This window comes from Sturnus vulgaris, chromosome Z, assembly GCF_052056855.1.
Source record: "Sturnus vulgaris isolate bStuVul1 chromosome Z, bStuVul1.hap1, whole genome shotgun sequence".
In the NCBI taxonomy this organism is placed as follows: Eukaryota; Metazoa; Chordata; class Aves; order Passeriformes; family Sturnidae; genus Sturnus; species Sturnus vulgaris.
In genome coordinates, this window is record NC_142283.1 from 81,668,409 (window position 1) to 81,688,950 (window position 20,542).

Below are 20,542 nucleotides of genomic sequence, written 5' to 3' on the forward strand. Positions count from 1 at the left end.
AGAAAATGTTTTTCCAACAACATCAGCACATGGAAAGCGTTTTGTACATCTCCAAGCTTGCCACTGCGCTGTGCTGGGAATAAAACACAACCGAGCTGAGCTGCAGGGACAATTAAGGCCGTGTGATGGCCCTCAAATGGGGATTTCAGGGGGCATTTGGGAAGGGATTGTCACGGGGAGGGTCAGGCTGTCTCTGGATCCCTGGGAGTGTTCCAGGCCAGGCTGGACAGGGCTGGGTTATCCCGGGACAGTGCAGGTGTCCCAGGACAGGCTGGGTTATCCCGGGACAGTACCGGTGTCACTGCTATTGTGGGGATGGAGTATCCTGGGACACTGCAGGTGTCACTGCCATGGCCAGGCTGGGCTATCCCAGGACAGGCCCTGCTGGTTTATCCCGGTCCATTCCCGCTGGGTTAGTTATCCCGGTCCATTCCCGCTGGGTTGGTTTCGTTATCCCGGTCCATTCCCGCTGGGTTGGTTTCGTTATCCCGGTCCATTGCCGCTGGGTTGGTTTCGTTATCCCGGTCCATTCCCGGGCCGCGCCGCCGCACAATCCGCCACAAGGGGGCGCTGTTGTCCCGGGTTTCCCCTCACGGCACAGCCGGGGGATGGCGGAGCGGCTCGGCGTGGAGGCGGCCCCGGGGAACCGAACTTCCACCGCACAGGTAACTCCAAACTGCCCTGAAACAGTGCCAGGGATGGGGCCGCACCTTGTGCACCCTCACAGCCAGAAAGTGCTCCCCAGTATCCCACATAACCCCGCATTCTGTGGAAGGGAAGCCGCTCCCCCTTGTCTCGGCCTTCCCTTCCCTCTCCAGCTCTCCCGGAGCCCCTTCGGGCACTGCAAAGGTCCCAAAGTGTCCCTGAGGAGCTGCCACATCCCCCCCATCCCAGGGCGGGGAACATCGGCCCTCTGAGACTGGAATGAAATCTATGACAGATGGCTTAAAAAAACCAAAAAGGCAATTAGCAAAGGGGAAGGGTTTGGAACATGTCCTTTGAAATCCAAATTTGTTTAGCATTTTTAGCAGCTGAAATAATTTTCGGAGCATCTGATGAGAGCTTTGAGTGCTTCCTTCCCTCCTCTCCCTCGCCAAGCCATCCGTTCGAAGGCTGCCACTGGCACAGCCAGTTCCCTGCTTTATTGCTGGTGGAATTTTTCATTGGGGAATGGTGGAATGAGGGGATGAACTGCGATATTCCCGGCTGAACGTCCCTTTGAAATGTTCTGTGGCTTTGCAGAGGGTGAAAGAACCGTACTCTGTGATTCTTCAAACATAACTACATGGGAATGTGTCTCATTATAGCTTCCCTTCCTTCCTCGCTCTCTCCTGTTCTATCTTCTGTTCTCCCTCCACCAAAAAAATGGGAGTTGATCATTCCCCTTGTCCCTTATCCGTAGGAAGTACCAGATCACTGGAAAATGTAATGACATCCCGTACCTGAGGGGTGAAGGAAGCACCTTTTTATCACAGTCTCGACTGTCCTGATGCTCTGAAATTCTTCCAGAACATTACAGGGAATGTGGATGGTGGGGAGTTAAGTGGTGTGGCCCCAAATAGTTCTTATCAGAGCAGATCCAGGCCATGGAGAGCCTTCCCAGCCTCCCCACACAACCCAGCCACAGGCAGGGGACAATTCCCCTGTTCCACCATGGGCAGCTGAGGGGCACCGCCCAAGTCCCCCGCCGGGAGCCTCTGGAGATGCTTCACATCCAATGGGATGAGTGTCAGAAAAGAGGATAACAAGGCCCTGGAGGAGATTAAAGTTCTCTCCTTCTGCTGTGAACCTGGAGCACAAAAACGCTCTAATCCTGCTCCAAAGGGAAGCACCAAGGCCTTTAAGTCTCTTAAGCCACCGTGGATTGGGCTCAGCCGGGAGCTGCCCTGCGGCTGCACAGCTCCTTCCTGCTGCCAGGCTGGGGGGCAAGGGGGGCTGGAAACCCCCAAATCCGAGTTTTTCCCTGGTTTGAGTCAGTGGGATGGGGATGGCAGCAAGGCTGTGCATTTGATTTGGTTAAGGGTCTCTCAATCGCTCAGATTCCCAAACCAGCATCATCCCTAGAAAAACTTAACAGAGTCTTGGAGCAACTTGCCAGGTTTGAGAGTGGTTTGCTTCAGGTGGAGGCAAACGCCGGGTTTGCTAGGCTGGAGCTGTGGAATAAAGCTGATTTAATCAAGGAGACTCAGTAATGCAGAGTGGGAAGTGTGGGGGTGAGTTTGGGAACACACGAAATCTTTGTGGATTTTGGGGGGCTGACCACATGTGACTCACCCCGAGGGGCACGAGGTTCTCATTCAAAGTTTTCATGCCAGGATTTGCACAATTTTCACCCACCAGAGACTCCTGAGGTGCAATAAGCATCGCTCAAAAACCCCTCCCTGTCCCAGGCACTGCGGTGTCCTGGGAACGCTCCCAGATGGGCTGGAAAAGCAGCAGATTTCCTCTGGAAGAGGAAGCACCAGGCTGCAAATTGGGGAGCCCGGTGAGAAAGCTGGAAGGTGCTGCCAGGTGTGCGGCTTCCTACCTGGAGCGGGGACATCGGGCTGGAAAACAAACGCGGGGAGGGAGCAAATGCACGGGATGGAGGCACTGCCAGCCACGGGGGCTAAGCGAGTGCGGGGAGCTGAAGCGTGGGTAATGCAATTACACATCCACTTCTTGTGCCGCACGAGCAGGCGAAGCAGCACTAATCCCCAGTGCGATACCTGCAGGGAGCACGAGCGGCAGCAGCTGCTTGGACAACAAGGAGCGGAGCGCAAGCGCTCGGGGTCCGCGGGCTCCGAGTCTGTGAGCTCTGGTCCTGCGGGCTCCGGGTCTGTAACCTCCGGGTCCTGCGGGCTCCGGGTCCTGCGGGCTCCGGGTCTGTAACCTCCGGGTCCTGCGGGCTCCGGGTCCTGCGGGCTCCGGATCTGTAACCTCCGGGTCCTGCGGGCTCCGGGTCCTGCGGGCTCCGGATCTGTAACCTCCGGGTCCTGCGGGCTCCGGTCCCGCAAACTCTGGTCCCGCAAACTCTGGTCCCGCAAGCTCCGGGTCTGTAAGCTCCGGTCCCGCAAGCTCCGGGTCCTGCGGGCTCGGGTCCTGCGGGCTCCGGTTTTCTCCCAGAAATCCCACTGCCAATTCCTTGATTAGCACAGCACTAATTTCCCGAAGTCACTCCGGCTCTGGCTCCCTGGCTCGGGTGGCACGAGGAAGACACAAAGCCTGGAGACCAAAGGATGCTCTGGGTGAGAGGGGGGAGTTTCGGGGGGATTTGGGAGTTACTAAATAAGAGGGACAGTCCTGGAATGTCCCGCTCCATGACTGGGACGGTGTTTCCCTGCCAGCACGTTTAATTCCAGAGCCTCTAAGCTCTTTACCACCACATCACAGTGCTTTCATAACCTGGATTTTATTTACACCTCATTCCTGGGTCTGGCACCTTCCAGGGAATAAGCAGGATGACTCCTGGGATATCCCAGTATCCTGTCCCGTGGCTGCTTCCAGTTCTGGGTTTGTCTCTCTGTGTCAATGAGGGAAAGAGCAGAAAAGCAAAATATTTGTGCAGCTTTCCCAAAGGCACTTCCATGACACACTCCCAGGAGCCGATTTTGGGAAATGCGGGAGGTGTTTGGGAGCTTCTGAGCCCCAAAAATAGTCAGTGGCCCTTTAAAATATGGATTTATCAGGTATGGACACAGTGCCCCAGCCAGCAGCTTCCTGTGCCTGGGAGGATTTTCCAGAGGGTTTTCAGTGTCTGGATTTGTTCCAAATGGAGAACTCTGGGTGAGCAGCAGCTCAAACCAAATAGTTTGGAATTCATCAAATTATGATGTGTTTATATAGGGGTAATAATGGTTATATATAATGTTATAGATATCATAAAGTTGTATCGAATAAAATTCTCTGCATGATGAATTTGTATTTATTAGAACATTATTAGAGATTTATTTTTCCATCAGGAAACTGCGGCTATAGGTCAGGGAAGCATCAATCCGAGTGAAGTTTGGTTTTTAGCAGAGATCGGATCAGTCCAGCTAAAGCTGGACACGGAAACAATTCTGAGGGAATTTTTGCATTCTGAGGGAATTGTTGGGAATGCTTTCCCAACTCCTGGCTGATGGATGGGGTGCCATGTGTGTCCTGGTTTCAGGAATTAATTTTCCCTCCCCAGGCACCTACTGCTGCTCGAGTTATTCATGACATTCTGGACACCATTCCTGAGGGCAGCAAGGGAGGACAAACCTGCCTCCTGTCTGCATGGCCACGATTCCGAGGCTCAAAGGAACAGAATTGGTGTCTGCTGCTAATGAGGATTCAGGTAAGGCTCTGTTTTTATGGGATTGAGAAATTCCAGAATGGTTTGGGTGACCTTAAGGATTGTTTCATTCCAGGGACACTCCCACGATCCCAAGCTGCTCCAAGCCCCATCCAGCCTGGCCTTGGGCACTGCCAGGGATGGCACCACGGATTCTCTGGGCACCCTGTGCCAGGGCTGGGTCCCCTCTGGAAATGCCACCTCCGTTTGTGCTTTACCCACGAGCCCCAACGTTCCAGCTCAAATCATGATTGCCATTAAAGCAGCCCCAGCGCTGCCGGCTAATGTGCGGAGGAGCAAGGAGGCATTTAGAGGATGGAAAACGAATTGGGTTAGGAATCAAACTTGAAAAATGCACCATCTTCCTGGAGCAGTGGGAGTGCAAAGCCTCCTCCTCTAATGAGCTGCCTCCAAAGGAGGCGGATGTGGCATATTTCTCGGGATGAGCTTGCATTAGGAAGCTGCTGAGATGGGAATAATCATTACCTGCTTCCCACAAAACCATTGGCTCCTCCGGAGGGAGGGACACAGTTCTGGGGTGTGGTGTGAGCAGGGCCTGGAGCAGCCATCACCATGTGCAGGTGCTGCAATGGCTCTCCAGGAACCACCCAGGATGGATATTAAAGGAATTGGGGAACCTCTCGCTCCTGATGGCTCAGATCACCTTCCTAATGAGGCTCATTTACGGGGCAAACATCTTTCCCTCATTATTCCTCTGCAGTGCTGCAGCTTCGTGATATGCACAGCCAGGATAGCTGGATGTGCCCTTGGGGAGGGAGCTGGGAGCCCCAGCCACGTGCTGTGGGATCGGTACACACGGGAAATAGATTCCATCGGGATCTGCCTGTGGGTATTTTCTCTTTCCTTACCCAAAGCTCTGGGAATCCCGTTCAACACTGCACGTGTGACCTTGGAAAAGCACGGTGGAATATGTCTGCATCTGCATCCCAGTGAATCCCAGTTACCACAGGCAGTGAACTGGAGGGTCAATGAAAATATTCCATGTCATTCCATTGCTGTTGGCAGCCACGGCCACTGAAGGCCAGGGAGCACCTGCCACATGCCTCGGAGCATTTGGGAAGCTGCTCCTTCCTTCCCTTCTCTGGCCGAGGAGACAGGAGCTCCATCTCCCAGACAGAGCTCACAGCTCCCTCTTGGGCCAGCAGGCATCTGGAAAGCTCCTGGAAAGGTCAGAGGAATACATTAAATTGTCTCCTGGCCACCTGGGCAGATGCCACTGGCTCTTCTGTGGCCAGAACCTGGAGCAGCCACAGCGCCTGGGGATCCCAGCAGGACAGAGTCACCCTTCCCAGGCACAGGAAAAGCAGGAACTTGGCCCAGGAAAAGGGATGGGAGTCAGTCCTGACTGAAGGGCAGCTCTGGGACAGCAGCCAGCCATGGCACTGCTGTTCGTCTGGGGCAAAACTCCACTTTGGGAGCTCGAATCGCACCCTTTGGGTTTGTTTTTGGACTCGGGTCAGTTTGGATTTGAGCCTCGGTGGCTGAGCCCCAGAAATCGTGCTGGTCATTCCCAGCATGGACTGGAGCCTGCGCTCGGGGGGACACTGTGTGCTGGAGTTCCCGAAAAAGCCCCAGAACCTGAGGAGGGGCAGAGACCCTTCCAGGACACGCAGTCCTGCCTTGCGCTGGAGCTGCTGGTGGCAGAGCGCATTGCTCATGCCGGAGGGGGACAGCTCTGAAAGTGGAAATGACTCCTTTACTCCAAAGAATGAAGGAATAAGAGCTCCAGCCGCCTTGCTGGATTCTCCGAGGCTTGAGGGAGAGCAGAGTGTGGCCAGTGGCTGGAAGAGATAAGCCGTGCCCGCTCTGACTGCGGAACAGGGCTAATGAGGCGATAATCGCGCTGATATCAGCAGCAAAGGCGGCTGCTCCCAGTGTTTGTGTTTTGCTGCGTGGAAATCGAGATCGCGGCCAAGTCGTCGTTCCCTATGGAAAATGGAAATCAATCTGCGCGACTCCCGGCTCTGGGGATGCTCTGGTGGTGCCTTAGAGAATCGTGCGCTGCTCTGGCTTGGGAGGGATTTCAGGAGCGTGTTGTTCCACCCCTGCCGTGGACACCTCGCACTAGCCCAGGTGACTCCGAGCCTCGCCCAAGCCGGACAGGTGCGAGCCCAGCAGCGGCGACTGGGAGCGCCCTGCACTGGGTGTTGGGCCCTGAGCCCCAGGGCTCTTTGTGCCAGCCCTCCCAGCTCCACGTGTTTACGTTCCTTCTGCTTAATATTTCTGCAATCTTCTCTGGCATCATCCACTCGGAATTTTTCTCCTCCCACTTCACACCTCGGCAGAGCCTTCTGGTCCCGCAGCAGATGCATTGTGAGGCTTCTCCTTCTCCGGCGCCCGCATATGCTCCATTAAAAGTGTTTGTTGCTTTGAGCAGCTCCGAGTTGGAATGTGACAAAAAAAAACCCCAAAAAAACAAAAACCAAAAAAAGCCCCCTCCCAGCTTTTTTGGCCGGGGCTCGGCAGCCCCCGGCTCCGCTCCCAGGAGCTCCAGGGTCCCCGTGTCACCCGCCCGCTCCGTGCCAGCGATTTCCCGGTCCTCGCGCCGTGCCTCCGACGTGCACTGGCACCCAAAGATAGAAATCGGGCTTTGCATCCCCTGCACAGCAAGAACATGGTGGGAGGTGCCAACTGGGAGCACAGCAAGCGGGATGGAGCCGTTGCCTAGCGATAGGAAGCGCGGGCAGGCTGGCATTTCCCTCGGCACCAATGCCAGCCCCCACCTGGCAGCGGCACGGGGTGCTCCGAGGGCAGGGGGCACGGCGAGGGCACCGCAGGTAAACTGAGGCACGGCCAGAGCTGCACAGATCCTGCCTCTGCTCGGGGATCTGTGCCCTCGGGGCTCCAGGGAGCTCTGCTGGCTCCTGCAAGGAGAAAACTGGGGACATTTTTCTGAATATCCCAGCACAGAGGCAGCAGAATTCCTGCCTGGAGTACAGATTTTTATGGACACAGCTGCCACCCATAAAATCCCTCGGGCTGTGTCAGAAAAGGTATTTGGTTACAATTCCTACGACTGTGGGCATTTCGGAGTAGCAGTGTCCTGGGAGTTTATTTTCCATGCAGCACATCCCCAGTTGTGCAGCTCTTTGGGACGCTGCATTCCTTGCACCAGAACAGATGCTCTCCCCCTCCTGCTGGCCTGCAAGTCGCTGAGCAATTTGGGGGTGATGGATGACACGCTCCAAGATGATTTGTGAGCAGACCTTCCGGCAAAATGGGAATTGCTCCTGAGCGTGGTGTCCACTCCATCCCTCTGGTGTCCCTCACTGAGCCCACCCAGCTCTCCAGGAGAGCTGCCCTGATCTCATTCCCTCAGACATCTGAACAATTCCCAAAGCCATGGAACGGCACGAAGAGCAGTGAATCGCTCTGGCTGGCACGGGACTCCAGCTCTGTGACTCCAGCAGGGGACCCCCCCCCTGCCCGCGGCTCCCAAGGCCCCCGGGAGTGGCAGGAAGCCCGGAGTGACTCTCGCCACCTGCCCGGGCTCCTCCTTGTCGCTGGAAGTCGCCGCCCCCGAATTCCACATCCCATTTTTCCTCCGTCTGCCATGAAAAATGCGGCTGGGGCGGATCCTCCCCCGGCAGGTACCGCTGTCGAACATGTTGCCTTCACAACGTGACACGGAGCCTAAAAACTCGCAGAGAGACTAATTAGTGCAGGGAAATCGCAGGCCGAGCTCGGCTCCCGGAGCTGGAGCTGACAGCCCGAGCCCGGCCCCGGCTGCTGCGGGCAGCTCCCCCTGGAGCCGCTGTCACCCTGTCCTGCCTCAGGAGCACCTAAAGCCAGCCTAAAGCACTCCAAATTAAAACCTGCCGGCCCTTCCCTCCGCTTTAAATCCCTGGAGGAAAATGGCATTCAATTCATACCTCAATAGCTACAAATAATCCTCTGCCACGCAGGTTTTAGCTGAAAGAAAATATTGAGGGCTAATTGATGTGCAAGCTGAGGTGGGGCTGAGGAATTGGCTCACGTTTACCTGGGGCTGTGTAAGAAATGCAGGCTAGAGCTTTTGCATGTGAATATTTCACATTTCCCTGGAATCAGGAAATGATGCCTCGTGAATCCCTCTAAAAAGTCCTTTCTCCCAGGAAAATGAACCTGGGAGAGCACATCGTGCTCTGAGCAGAGCTGAGGAGGAAAAATATCTTCAAAAAACATTTTTACTCCCGTTGGAGCTGCCCGGGAAGTGTAAAAGCTTTAAATTCTGCTGCTCAGAAAGGGGGGAATTTCACCAAATGCCGTCGTTTTTCTCCCTTTTTCCTATCAACACGAAAATATAATAAACAGAGAAACCACCTCAAACTTCCTTTTCCTTTTCCTTTTCCTTTTCCTTTTCCTTTTCCTTTCCCTTTTCCTTTTCCTTGTGGATTTCTTTGCGTGCTAAGAAAAAAAAAGCCTTTTGGGATGTGATCCATGATCCCAGTTTTATCCCATGCTGGTGCTTCCCTCAACTCCTGCATCCCAGTGCAGGACTTGGAACTTACAGAGGTTTAAGCACACGAAATGACAAAATTTGAAGAGTGATAAAAAGAAATGGGTATTTCCTGATGGTTGTTTAAGGGGAAGAAGGCATTTCCCAGGGAATGGTCTTTGGGAGCAGCGGGGAGGGAGAAAAACACAGGTTGGGAAGGGAGGGAAAATCCAGGTGGGAATTCTGCTGCTGTTTGGGGCATTTTTCCCTGTGTTGATGGCCAGAGCTCCTGCTTGCTTGGGAATTCAGGCACCTCAGGCCACTGGGGAGAACAAAAATCTTCTGAAAAATCCCAATAATATTCACTCCTGGATATTTCGGTTTAAAAACATTCCCATGGAAATGAATGGTCTGCCCATTAAATGGGCAAGGGGACACCAGGGGAAGGATTGCTTTAAATTCAATTCAAACTTGGGTTTCAGGTAATTTATATATGGGAAAAAAACATCAGGAACCTGCACATTTCTTTGGGATCCTGGATTTAACTCGGTCCTGCAGCCACGTACAGCCAGGGCTGTGACCCCAGGTGACACAAACGGGTCCCAGGTACAGCCAGGGCTGTGACCCCAGGTGACACAAACGGGTCCCAGGTAAATCCGGGTGACCTGCCGGTGTCACACCGGGCCCAGGTGTCCCAGGTAAATCCGGGTGACCTGCCGGTGTCACATCGGGCCCAGGTGTCCCAGGTAAATCCGGGTGACCTGCCGGTGTCACACCGGGCCCAGGTGTCCCAGGTAAATCCGGGTGACCTGCCGGTGTCACATCGGGCCCAGGTGTCCCAGGTAAATCCGGGTGACCTGCCGGTGTCACCTGCCGGTGTCACCACCGCCTCTCCCCCGGTCTCGCGGCGCCATCTCGTGGCGTTCCGCTGACACAACAGCGCACAGTGAAAGAACAGAACATGGAACAGGGAATGGGATGGAATTAAACAAAATAAGAAAATAAAAGCAATAAATTAAATAAATTTAAAATAGTAAAAAATAAACTATAGGCTCTCGGCTGCTGCCCGCAGCAGCCCGGCCGTGCACGCGTCTGCCCTGGCGATCCCCGTGAGGGGAACAGCATCGCTGCCCTGCTGCACTGAGAAATGCACGGCAATTCCTTGGAGAGACTGAGGCCATGGGAGCTCAGCCTCAGGCTGCGTTTTGGCAGCGGGAATCGGGTGAGGACGGGAGAGGGGAGATCCCCCAAGATCGCTTAAAGCCAGCGCTGCTGGGTTTGGCTGCTCCTGCCCCAAAGATTGATCCCGCCTGAAGGGGACGTGGGGAAGCAGCGGGCTGTGCTGGCAGCTGTGCTGGAACCCCCAGGCTTTGGTCAGGAATGCTGGGCCGGAGCCGGCGCCGGGAGCACTTCAATCTACCTGAACCAAGCATGTCCTGCCCACTGTTATGAATGATGTTCTATTTTTTCCAATTTATCAAGCAACAAGATTAAATTTACTAGTAAGTTTTTAATAGTAACAAAATTAATACAATCAAAGTATTGGAGATGACAATTAAAGTATTGGAGATGAAACAATCAAAGTGCATATATTTAAGAATATACAAAATTTGGCAGTAAGTAATTTAGTATAATTGAGGTTCGTATAAAGCATAAGCAAAACTGACCGGGGAGGGGCCCCCCTCCGACCGGGGATACGGGGAGTGGCTCCCATTCCTCACGTACCAAAGCATCCAGGCTAACAATCCCACTTATTGACTGTAGGCTACAGAAGTTTCTAGAAAGCTCCTCCTCGTTTCTATTCCTAAAATCTACGTCACTATACTGCACGGCGCATGCTCCACTAATGGCTTAGGGGGTCTCTCATCCTTTTGAGGGTCTTATTTCCGATGAAGGCTCATCATCTTCATCAGTGACCGAGGTGTGACCTGCAGGTAGCGCAGGCGCCCTGTGTGACTGAGCAGATGTTTTCCATAACATGACTCTAATTAAGTCCCATGCTTGGAATCATTCCATTTTTGACAGCTTCAAGGTTGAAGCTCTATTTCTAGATCCTGCTTGTCAGACCTACGTCCTTCTACTATTCTTATCTGACTTTCTTCCAACCTTCTTCTTCGACTCCCAACATCTGGAAGATGTCCTTTGTCCTGTCTCACCCATCTCCCCCCTCACTCTGTAACAATTGTCTTCTATTGATCTAAATACAATTTTGTTAATATAGTTACAACTTAATTAGCACGAATCACATTTATCACACCACGTTTGAAACTTTATTTTGGTGGTTTTTATTTTTTTCCCTTTTCCAGGTAGTTGGCAGAAAAGCCCCCCAGCACATGCCGCTGCTTGCCCGTGTCCCCTTCAAGTGGGGTCAATTTTGGGGGCAGGGGTACCCGAACCCGGCGGAGCTGGAGTTCACCGGCAGTGCCGCCGCCTTGTGGACACGCTCCGCTACTGCAGGCGCCCCCGAGCCGGCGCCCCGGCAGGTTTTTTTTTTTTGCAGCACTCCCAACATGGCGGCTCCGGCCGCACCACCCTGACCTTCCAAATATGGCGGCAAAAAGAGGCGGGAAAATGAGGACCCCGATGCGTCAACTGGGCCGCCTGCGGCAAGCGCCGACACCGATCCCCCCCGGGCGTTTTTGCCGCGGCGTTTCTCAGCGTGCGGACGCGCGCTGTGGGCTCAGTGGCGCTGCAGGCGTGAGGGAGCCGGGCGGGCGGCGACAGGCACCGTCAGGGACGCCTATCTCTGCCGGGGTCCTGCCGCGCCGCCATCTTGGGAGCGGCCCCGCTCCCGTCCCGGCTGCTCTCCGCGCTCTCAACTCGTTCCCCTCCAGGCCGGGGAAACGGAGGAAAACAGAAATGCATCGAGGAAAAAAGAACAGGCCCCGGAGCTGCCTGAGCCATCGCCCTGCCCTCACCCGGGAGCAGCCGGAAGGAGGAGGCAGCTGCTCTCTCTGCCAGAGAGGTGAGACGTGGGGGCCGTTGGGCAGTTTCCCTGGGGTTTGTGTCAAAGAGCTGACCGGTACTTTTAGTTCTTGATGAGAGAACTTGCATAGCATCCAGAGCTTCTAAAAATGTTTTGACAGAGAAAGATGTTACAATTCAGCACAACATTTCTAGCACAGGAAATCCTAATACTCTGTTTCTTTTTAAACATTCTTTTCTAATAGAGGAAGGTACGTCGTGTGACTCGGTATGCTTGAAAAGTATTTTTTAGTGGTTTGTTAGCTGGCATAGCGAACACTTCACTTTTTGACGTACTCTGTATTATTCTGTATTATTAATCTGTAGTGATGCTTTTCTCAAATGTGTCTGAGTGTGTGTGATTTATCACTTGTTATCTATATGTTATTTGATAAAGCATGTGCTATATCACTTATTCTATGAGGAGTATGTAATAGATCATATGGAATGTAGTATGCTATAATACAATATCATGTACCATCAGTAACACAACATTCAGGAGCACTCCTGAATGGACAGATGGCAGCTCCCACAGCACATTATTAACAGGGTTTAGTGACCAGCACAAGGAATTGTGTGCCAGAGCTTTTAAAATATTTGTAATCTCTTGATTAGCTCCTACTTCTGTATGTTCAGCTACCGGTATATTTCTAGGTTTTGGGGTTTTTTATGTTTACAATGCCAGAGCCATTTGAAAGCATCTGAACATTCAGCTGATATCCAAATGGTGAACTTGGACTATCATCAGATGGTTAAAGGTGGAAAGGCAGAAAAACTACACAGTGTGCTTAAGCCTCAAGTCCAGAAATTCTTAGAGCGTGGATGTTTTGGTTTTGATGGAAAGGAAGCGAAGGGGTTTGTGTGTATAACTTGTGTACATTTCCTGAGATTAAGCTGTGGTGCTGGGCTGTGTTTCAGCCCTCAGCAAGAAGATCAAGAATGTTGCCTCTGCCACTGTGGTTTCAGTGTCTCCTGGGTGATGCTTAACAGCTGAAACATGAGTCACTGTTTGACTCTGCTAAGGTCTGGTCTCATTCTGTGTAGGCTCTAAAAATCTCTAAGGAGGCTTTCTGTGAGACATTCAGGGGACAGGAATGAATTTCAGGCCTTTGACCTCAGGATTTAGTGCACGTGGTCGATAGTCCTTTTTCTGGTGGGCGGCCACATGCAGTGACTGTTGTTCCTGTAGAGCACGCTGAGCATTTCCCTCCGTTTCCTGTGAGCTGTAAATGTTCCTGCTCAGGGCCGTGCTTTGCACTGCACTGGATCCCCGTTGGAGAGATTCCTTTCTCCCAAAGCACGATGGAGATGCACGTTTGCTGCTCTGCTCTCTGCTTCTTCCTGATCCCCGGGGAAAGCTGTGCTTATCTCAGCGGGACAAGAGAAGCAGGGATAGAAGTAGGCAACATTCCTTCTCTTCTCCCTTCCACAGCCTTCCTCCTTTAGATTAATGCAGAGCAGAGTGCTGAGTGAGGTTCTTCTGAGAAACAGTTGCTGAGTGATGGGGGCGTGAGCTCCAAAAAGCTTTGAAAGTGCCTTTTTGAAATTTTGAATAGGGGGATTCGAGTAATGCCAGCACAAATCGAAAAGCAACAGACTGAAAGCAAAACAAAGTTGTGTCTTGTGACAGCTCAAAGACTTGTGTTAATGACACATCCAGGTGTGGAGCATCTCCTTTGGGAAATGTCCGGCGTTTTGCTTTGTATTTCAAATCAAACGCAGAGATAGTAATGCCAAAAAAAAAAATCTTGAAAAAGTTGTCGCCACTGTGGTTAGGTCTCCAAGTAAAGGTGCTGATAGCATGCTGACCTCGGTGGACAAAGAGTGCAGTGGCAATGACAGAATGAGGGAGCAGTGTGTGTCCTTGGGAGAGGCATTCGAATTTTGTACTCGTGGCTGAGCAAGCAGCACGTGGGTGTTAACGTGATCCGTGGGAGAGCTTTGTAGCAGGAGTTCCTGAGCCTCTCCCAAAGGAAGTGCAGCAGTTCTGAGTGCCTGAGGGCCTCCAGCATCCCTGCAGCTAAAGGGGAGAGGCTTGTTTTTCATTTTTATCAGCAAAATGAGGCGTTGGAGTTGGCTTTAGTTATATCGCAAATTCTTGTTACTTTTATTAAATACAATTCAAGAAGTGACTTCGTTCTTTTTTTCCTTTTTTTTTTTTTTTACTGCCCTGGCTCAGATGTCCCTGGCCCTGCCTCTGCTGAGAAGATGTGTTGAACAGGTTATTTCAGTTGTTTTCATGTCGGAAAATGAAACAATCCAGGTGCTGGAAAGCTAGGAAAATCATTATCCTTCTGTTTGCTGAATTGGATTTCCTTCAAATGCTCCTCTTAAGAGAAATTGCTGTGAGAACTTACAAGGCACTGCTTGTAGAACAGACGTTCCTAATTCTGGCAATGTAGTGCTTGGCTGCTGCATTAGCACAAGTTTTCTGTGGCAGAAGAATATCTTCCTGTGCTCTTGATGTGTAGAGTACTTACATGCCAGACTTGGCTTCATAGCTCTGTTTTCTCCTTTCATAGCCTTTTAAGAACTGCATAAATACAACGTTTTTTTAAACCAGGTGTGCCAGATTTTTCAGCACCGAGAATTAAGTGATGATTTCAGCTCAAGTATGAGAGCTAAAAGCATAAAGCTAATGAATAAGAAGGGAAATGGTTAATCCTGAAGAACTGCTAACTTAATTTAAAAATTCTATTGAATGAGCTATACGGATTCTTATTTTATGTCACACAGTAGATACTTAAAAGAACAGGTACTGAACTCTAGATGGCCCCCTAAAATTATAAGAGCAAGGAGCCAATTTCCAACATGGTCCTGTCTGTTTCTTCATAGTTTTGTTTTGCAAGTTTCCTTTGGTGTCTTTTGTTGATTCCTGCCCAGCCTTCAGAATTTTGCCTTGGCCGTTTTGTGTCTATTATTGGAGGCTCCTTCTTCTTGCTGTCAGATACCCTAAGGTGTCAAAGACTTATAAAAGCTCTTGAAAATAGCTTTTGTGTTGTGTTTGGGGAACTTTAAGATGAAAACATTTACAAATTAGCTACCTATTTTTTTCCTCTGTTGCTACCTACCTTCAAAGGCAAATGAAGTGTTGGTGCTAAATTGCACTGCAGCCTTTCAGGCATGATCTGGTGAATGGTTCATAGAAACTCAAGATTTGTGGGGTTCTTATGCATATATGCTGAAAACCAGGATGTGCCTTTTCAGAAATCTATTGACACTGGGGTTTCTTTGTTTGTGTTTGGTTTGTTTGGGTTTTTGCTCACGCGTCTTCGCCTGTTCCAGGTGCTGACAGAACAGCTGGAGGTATTAGGATTAGCTGAGAAGCCTCAGCGAGTTCCTCGCTTTCAGGAAGTTTTCTGATGCACGTGGTCTGTGAATGGTGATTCTGTCAGGAAAATTGATGCTGGAACTGGAGCCCTTGGAGGAAAAGCAAAGGTAAGGTACCTCTTCTGCAATGCTTTGGCAGTGTTCCATAAGGGTTTGATTGAATTCTGCCATGAATATAGCAACGATGAGATTTTCTTTAAAAACCTGCTCTTTGTAACCCTAAAACAATCCCAAACAAAACCCAGCCAACCAAAAAAATTAACTTAAAATGGTTGGTTGTGCTGCAAACCAGGTCACGTTCCGGTACATGCCTTCCTAGCCCTGCTTCTGCCTCCCACATAACACCACTGTGTATGCAAGGATAAGGCTCAAATCTTCCATTTCTTTAGAACATAGCTCAGAAGAATGAATATTCGAATCAGCTTTAGTTTCGTGGAGTATTTTTGCTTTTCTCCCTGTATGTTTTGAGTACTCTGAGTACGTCTTTTAAAATGTAGTTTTTAAGTTGCATTCTCATTTCTCAAATGAAAAGTTTGACGCCTGAAATGGTTCCATTTCTTATTTGTCAGTTTGATTCTTCAAAGCCCGAGAATACTTAGAAGTAAAAATACAGAAACTGTGCATAGGAGAAAATCGTTTTAACCTTGAGTGTGTTAATACCCATTTCTGTACTGAAAACCAGTTCTTTTTCAAGTATTATAATACTGTTCCATCTAACTCCTTGGCTGCTCTTTCTTTTGCTCTCTCGGGGTTCCTTTCAGTGAATTGCCTGACGTGTGGATGGTGAGTGTGGTTTTTGGGATCATCAGCTGTAGCTTGTCTGCCAGGAAGGGAGTGCATCCTATCACAATCCCATTGCAATCAGGTGCTCCCTGCAGCTCATCCCCGTTGTCTGCCAAAGTCCCTTGGCCTTGCCTAAAGAGCACCTTCTGTCTCTGTGTCCAGTGCAGTTCACAGAGCTGAATCCTGGGCTGCTTTTGTTCAGCTTTTGCCTCCTTGCCACACGCATTTAAGGGCCTTTCGTGGACAATGCAAGCTGTGAACTCGGGAGTGTTTTTTAATAGCAGCACGATCCCTCGCAGCATCCCTGATGGATCACAGCCTGTATTTCCTGTACCTGCAGCAGTGTGTGTTCACAGACAGCTCACAGGCAAGGCCCACGCGGCAGCACGAGTGATCAGAGAGGTTTTGGTGTGCCCAGACGAGCAGAGCCAGGTTTGGGATGGAGCCCAGACTGCACTCTGTGGCAGTGGCATTGTCGCTGAGGTGTGTGTGGCCCTGGCTACATGTGCATCAGCAGCACATGTTCCTTGGCTCCTGTTCAGCCCAGCTGGCTGGGCACTGTTCCTGCAGACTGCAGCTCAGTCAGTGCCCAGTGTGCAGAGATTTCCTTGTTGATACGTGTGAAAGGTGATGGTTTCCTTTGAGAGTCACGGGTGAGATGAAAGAGCAGAAGATATTTATAAACCATGGATTTGTTTCCTTCATGTATGATTTCTCTGGGTATAGTTTTGAACGAATTGCTGCTGGTTTTCAGTCGGTGTCTTAGGCACACGGGTGCTGTGTCTCCAAGGCTGCTTTCCCCTGAGAGCTTAACTTGGGCTGTGCACGTCCATTGCAAAGATCTCACTGCCAAGTGCTCTGAAACGTTTGCTATCAAAGTCATCTCTTCTCCAATGTTTTTGCAGCATCTGTGAAAGTACTGAAGAGCACGTGTGAGAACTTGTAGAAGTCTGCAAAACCAAAACCAGTGCCGTGGGAGGAAGCAGTCTGGAAGTATTGCCTTCAGAAATCAAACCCTCACTGACTGGCTTCTGGATGCACCAAAGTCAGCCGGGATCCACGAATTCCATGATAGTAAGATTTGTGTTTTGTCATTACTTTTTCTTGAAAACTCTGGTTTTTCTAAGTAGATCACAAACATTGGAAAAGGTATCACAGAAGCGTAGAACTGTGTAGGAAGGGACTGTAAAGATCCAGTGCCACCCCCTGCCATGGCAGGGACCCCTTCCACTGTCCCAGGCTGCTCCAAACCCCAGTGTCCCACCTGGCCTTGGGCACTGCCAGGGATCCAGGGGCAGCCACAGCTGCTCTGGGCACCCTGTGCCAGCCCTGCCCACCCTCACAGGGAAGAATTTCTTTCTTAAAAGTAATAGATACATATATATATATATATATATATATATGAGGTCTTGATTCTTAAGTGAATTAGCTTCTTCACTGCGTTCTTCAGTTCCTGTGTCTTGTATTGCTGGGAACAGCAAATCCTGTGGAAATCTTTCCAAAAGCATGTGTTGTTGGTGTGCTGTTATGTTACAGGCTGTGATCTGTGTAAAGGAAGGATTCCTTCCATGCTGTTAGTTTTCACTGCCACTGCATGTATTGCACAGATAGATTACCGTGGAGTTAGGATCTTTCACTCCTAGCAGACTGGGTTATGGAAATGTATTTTTCCCAGCGGTGGGTGATAGCAGAGATAAGTGTGTGTGCAGTCCTAGCACCACATTCCCAGTGTCCATTGTTTTCTCTGCCTGCTTTGCATGTTTGCTGGCGTTAGGGAAGGTTGAACTCGTTGGGAAGAGCTCCTAAAGCCTTTGTGCAGACTTTTGTCTTTTGGATAGCAAGTGTCAGCTTGTCATCCCCTAATTTCACCCTAGGTGTAGTTAATGGAGTTAACTAGAATGTATGTCAGTTGTCTCCATCAGTCAGAAATGATGGATATTTCACAGCTAAAAACCGAATTTGTGAACCTGGAAGGAGTACTTGTGTCGCTCTCTTGTTTTTAACTCCAGTGTGTGCTGCTGTTTGACAGGGAAGGATGCTCTTTTCCCATGACTTATTTTTTGGTGTGGGGACTTCAGTCATCGAATAGATTTGCCCAATGAAGAGGTGAAGGACCTACCACAACAACAGAACTGGGATGCCCTCATAGCAGGAGACCAGCTTATCAATCAAAACAGATGTGGACAGGTATGTTTAAACGTCACCATACTTGAGAATACTTGGAGTTTTTTACTGGTTTTAGCAGTTCTGGGATGTTCCTGTAAATCTGTATCCTCAGCCTGGAGTTTTCTAATTACAAGTTACTCTTGTTGTCAGATGTAACTATTTAAAAGGAATATTTGTAACGTTTGGTAATGGTACTCTGGAGTGAGACTGGAATAGTTCTAATGCTGTTACTGTGGGGAAAAGGAGTGGTCCAAACGGCAGCTTTTTTATTTGCAAGGAAAACGCCATATAACCAAGTCTGAAGAAAGGTCGATTTTTTTAGATTTGTAGGATTTCTCGTTGTCTCTTGGCAGCTCTGTGGGAGAAGGCAGGTATGGTAAAAGGAGAGACAGTCTTCCATTGTTGGTTCTGCCAGCACTTGGATCACAGGCAGTGCCTTGTCTGATTTACAGTTCCCTTCCCTTCCCTTGCTGCTGCTATCTTGTGCACCAGAACAGCAGGCAAAACTCGGGATATTTTTAGTCTTTTTTTAACAGCTGCTTCCTAAAGAAAGCAAGCTGTACATTCACATGGGCAGCCAGCATTGCTTGTCTGTTCAGTGGATCAAAACACGATGTGTAGAGGTTTTGGAGCCACGTCCAGCAGTTGTAAAGCTGGAGAGCTGTGTGGGAACTGGCAGAATCTGGCAAGGACTCCTGGCTGGGGGAGCAGGGGTAGCACTGCACTGTTGGGGTGATATTCCATGGTTTAGGAGCTGTGGCTGGGTACCAGCCCTGCCCCTGGGGGAGCTCCACCTCTGTACCTGCTGCTCAGCAAAGGTGTTCACGCAGCAACTTGCTGCATGAAAATGGGCTAGAAAATAATTCCTGAGGACAAGCAAATGGATTGGTAAGGTCCAAGTTAGATTTCTCTTTTATAGATGCCCATAGAAGGCTGAACTCCAGACTAGAGCTGAGTTAGCTAAAGGCTTTTATCTTGTGTCCAGCACAAAGAGCACACAGTGCAGCAGAGTCTTTAGGAAATCCATCCAAATAAGGGACTCTGCTTTTCCTGTACTTCTCCTTCCTGTTTCCACCTGGGCTGGAAGGATGGGCATGGCCTGTCTTTATCATACGAAAGAGATGTTACTAAAATTTGTCCAGAAGTTCTAATTATAATTATTACTTCTTTTCTGACAGAAGACACTCTCATTTTACCTTTCCCACGTTGTTTTCAGGTGCTGCCCGGGATGGACATCTGTGGTCTCAGACAGTGAGGAAGGGGAGCTTTTGCCTCACCTGCACAGTTCAGGTGGATGGGACAGAATTGGTGTGGCCTGACAAGGCAGGAACAGCTGTTTGTGTTCTGGAGTGCCTTGAAAGCTTTCTCCATCAGGTTTGGAAGGGGTTTCTCTTTGGGATTTCTTGTTATGCAGCACCACGGGTATCCCTTTGTGCCAAGTCCAGTGCTAAAGGATTGAAGAACTGACAAGTGGGGTCTGGGATGAAAAGGGTTCTGTTAAAAATAAGCAAAGAATGCAATAAGAAAAATGAGCAGCCTTTTAATGTCTGAAATTGCCAGCGTTTTTATTCCTAACTAAGGGCACTCTGAATTGGTGTCACCTGTCATGGATTAAAACCCCATAATGAGCAATCAGAGCTGAAGTGTGAAAGCTGAGATCCTTTGATTGCTGCAGTCGACTTAATTTTCTTTCCCTCCTCTCTTCCAGGACAGGAAGAATCACGACTCTCCTGGCATCTTTGCCAAGAGCTGTGGTGTTTGATCAGCCAAAGCCCAGAGGCTTCAGCACCAGAGGTCTGAGCCTGGAGGGCTCCTGGTGCTGCCCGTGCTGTGGGGTGAGTCAGAGGATGCAGGGTTCCTCTTTGCCTCCCTGCTGGGGTTAACTGCCACGGGAATGTGGGATCTGGGTGAAACTCCAGCTCTCCTGGTGTTCAGGGGGTGCAAGGTCTGAGGGGCTGCATTCCATTCACTGCAAAAACTTGCCAAGGCTGGAGGGACTGGGGTGCTGACTGCTCCGAGGAAAGGGTACTTATTAATACTGTGTCAGATTTCCCTCGGTGACCGTCAGGCCTGAACGGCTGTGAGTTTGTGCTCTTCTCCCTGGGGAATTGGAAATAATTTCAGTATGGAATTAGAAATTGTAGAAAAATCCAGCTAACGTTCTCACCTCTGTTATCCCAGTTATCCTAAGTTATCCCAGTTTTTCCCAGCTAGGAGCTGCACAGAAGTCAGGCAGGGGAAGTGACATCAGGGAACAGCTATAAATTCAGAAGTCCTGGCAAGGGGCAGGAAAGGGGAAAGGTTTCAGGAAGCATTTTTGTGGTCTAATTAAAAATAATTTCTGATTGCCCAGTGAGAAGAACACAAACTCACAGCCATTCAGGCCTGACAGTCCCCTGCAGCGAGAGCTCAGCACACATCCACAGAGGCAAGTCCAGCATCTGAAAGGAAAAAAAAAAAAAAAAAACACAGAAGAAAAAGGTGAATTTTTTTTTTTTTTTTCTTCCAAGTTATTTCAAGTTCTTAAAGCTCCTGGCCTCCCCCTGCCCTGCATTCCCAGCCAA

At 50.1% G+C, this 20,542-nt stretch overlaps 2 protein-coding genes and 1 long non-coding RNA gene across 8 annotated transcripts in view; 2 read left to right on the forward strand and 1 right to left on the reverse strand.

Moving 5' to 3' along the window:
• The window catches only part of LOC148219966 (uncharacterized), a 61,401-nt gene extending 50,129 nt beyond the window's left edge, over positions 1-11,272 (forward strand). The window contains exons 8-9 of the mRNA XM_088157036.1: positions 4,154-4,300; positions 11,042-11,272. Of these exons, the coding sequence (XP_088013162.1) occupies positions 4,154-4,300; positions 11,042-11,272 (378 nt within the window). The remainder of the gene's footprint in view (positions 1-4,153; positions 4,301-11,041) is intronic.
• Positions 11,273-13,781: 2,509 nt separating this feature from the next.
• Positions 13,782-20,400, forward strand: LOC148219967 (uncharacterized). 3 transcript variants are annotated; one of them, XR_015799612.1, is made up of 6 exons: positions 13,782-13,920; positions 14,985-15,137; positions 16,718-16,886; positions 17,842-17,999; positions 19,195-19,352; positions 19,687-20,400. It is a non-coding gene; the product is annotated as an uncharacterized LOC148219967 (long non-coding RNA). The 3 variants fall into 3 exon arrangements; XR_015799613.1 differs by lacking the exon at positions 13,782-13,920 and adding an exon at positions 13,946-13,962; XR_015799611.1 differs by lacking the exon at positions 13,782-13,920 and having other exon boundaries at positions 14,009-15,137; positions 19,687-20,352.
• Positions 19,517-20,542, reverse strand: part of LOC148219968 (uncharacterized) — a 2,547-nt gene continuing 1,521 nt past the window's right edge. The window contains exons 4-6 of one of the 4 annotated variants that reach the window (XR_015799610.1): positions 20,352-20,419; positions 20,146-20,253; positions 19,517-20,078 (exon numbers count right to left, since the gene is read on the reverse strand). The gene's annotated coding sequence lies outside the window, so the exon portion shown is untranslated. Of the gene's footprint in view, positions 20,420-20,542 lie in introns of all 4 variants that reach the window. The other 3 variants (XR_015799608.1, XR_015799609.1, XM_088156943.1) reach the window with 3 other exon arrangements.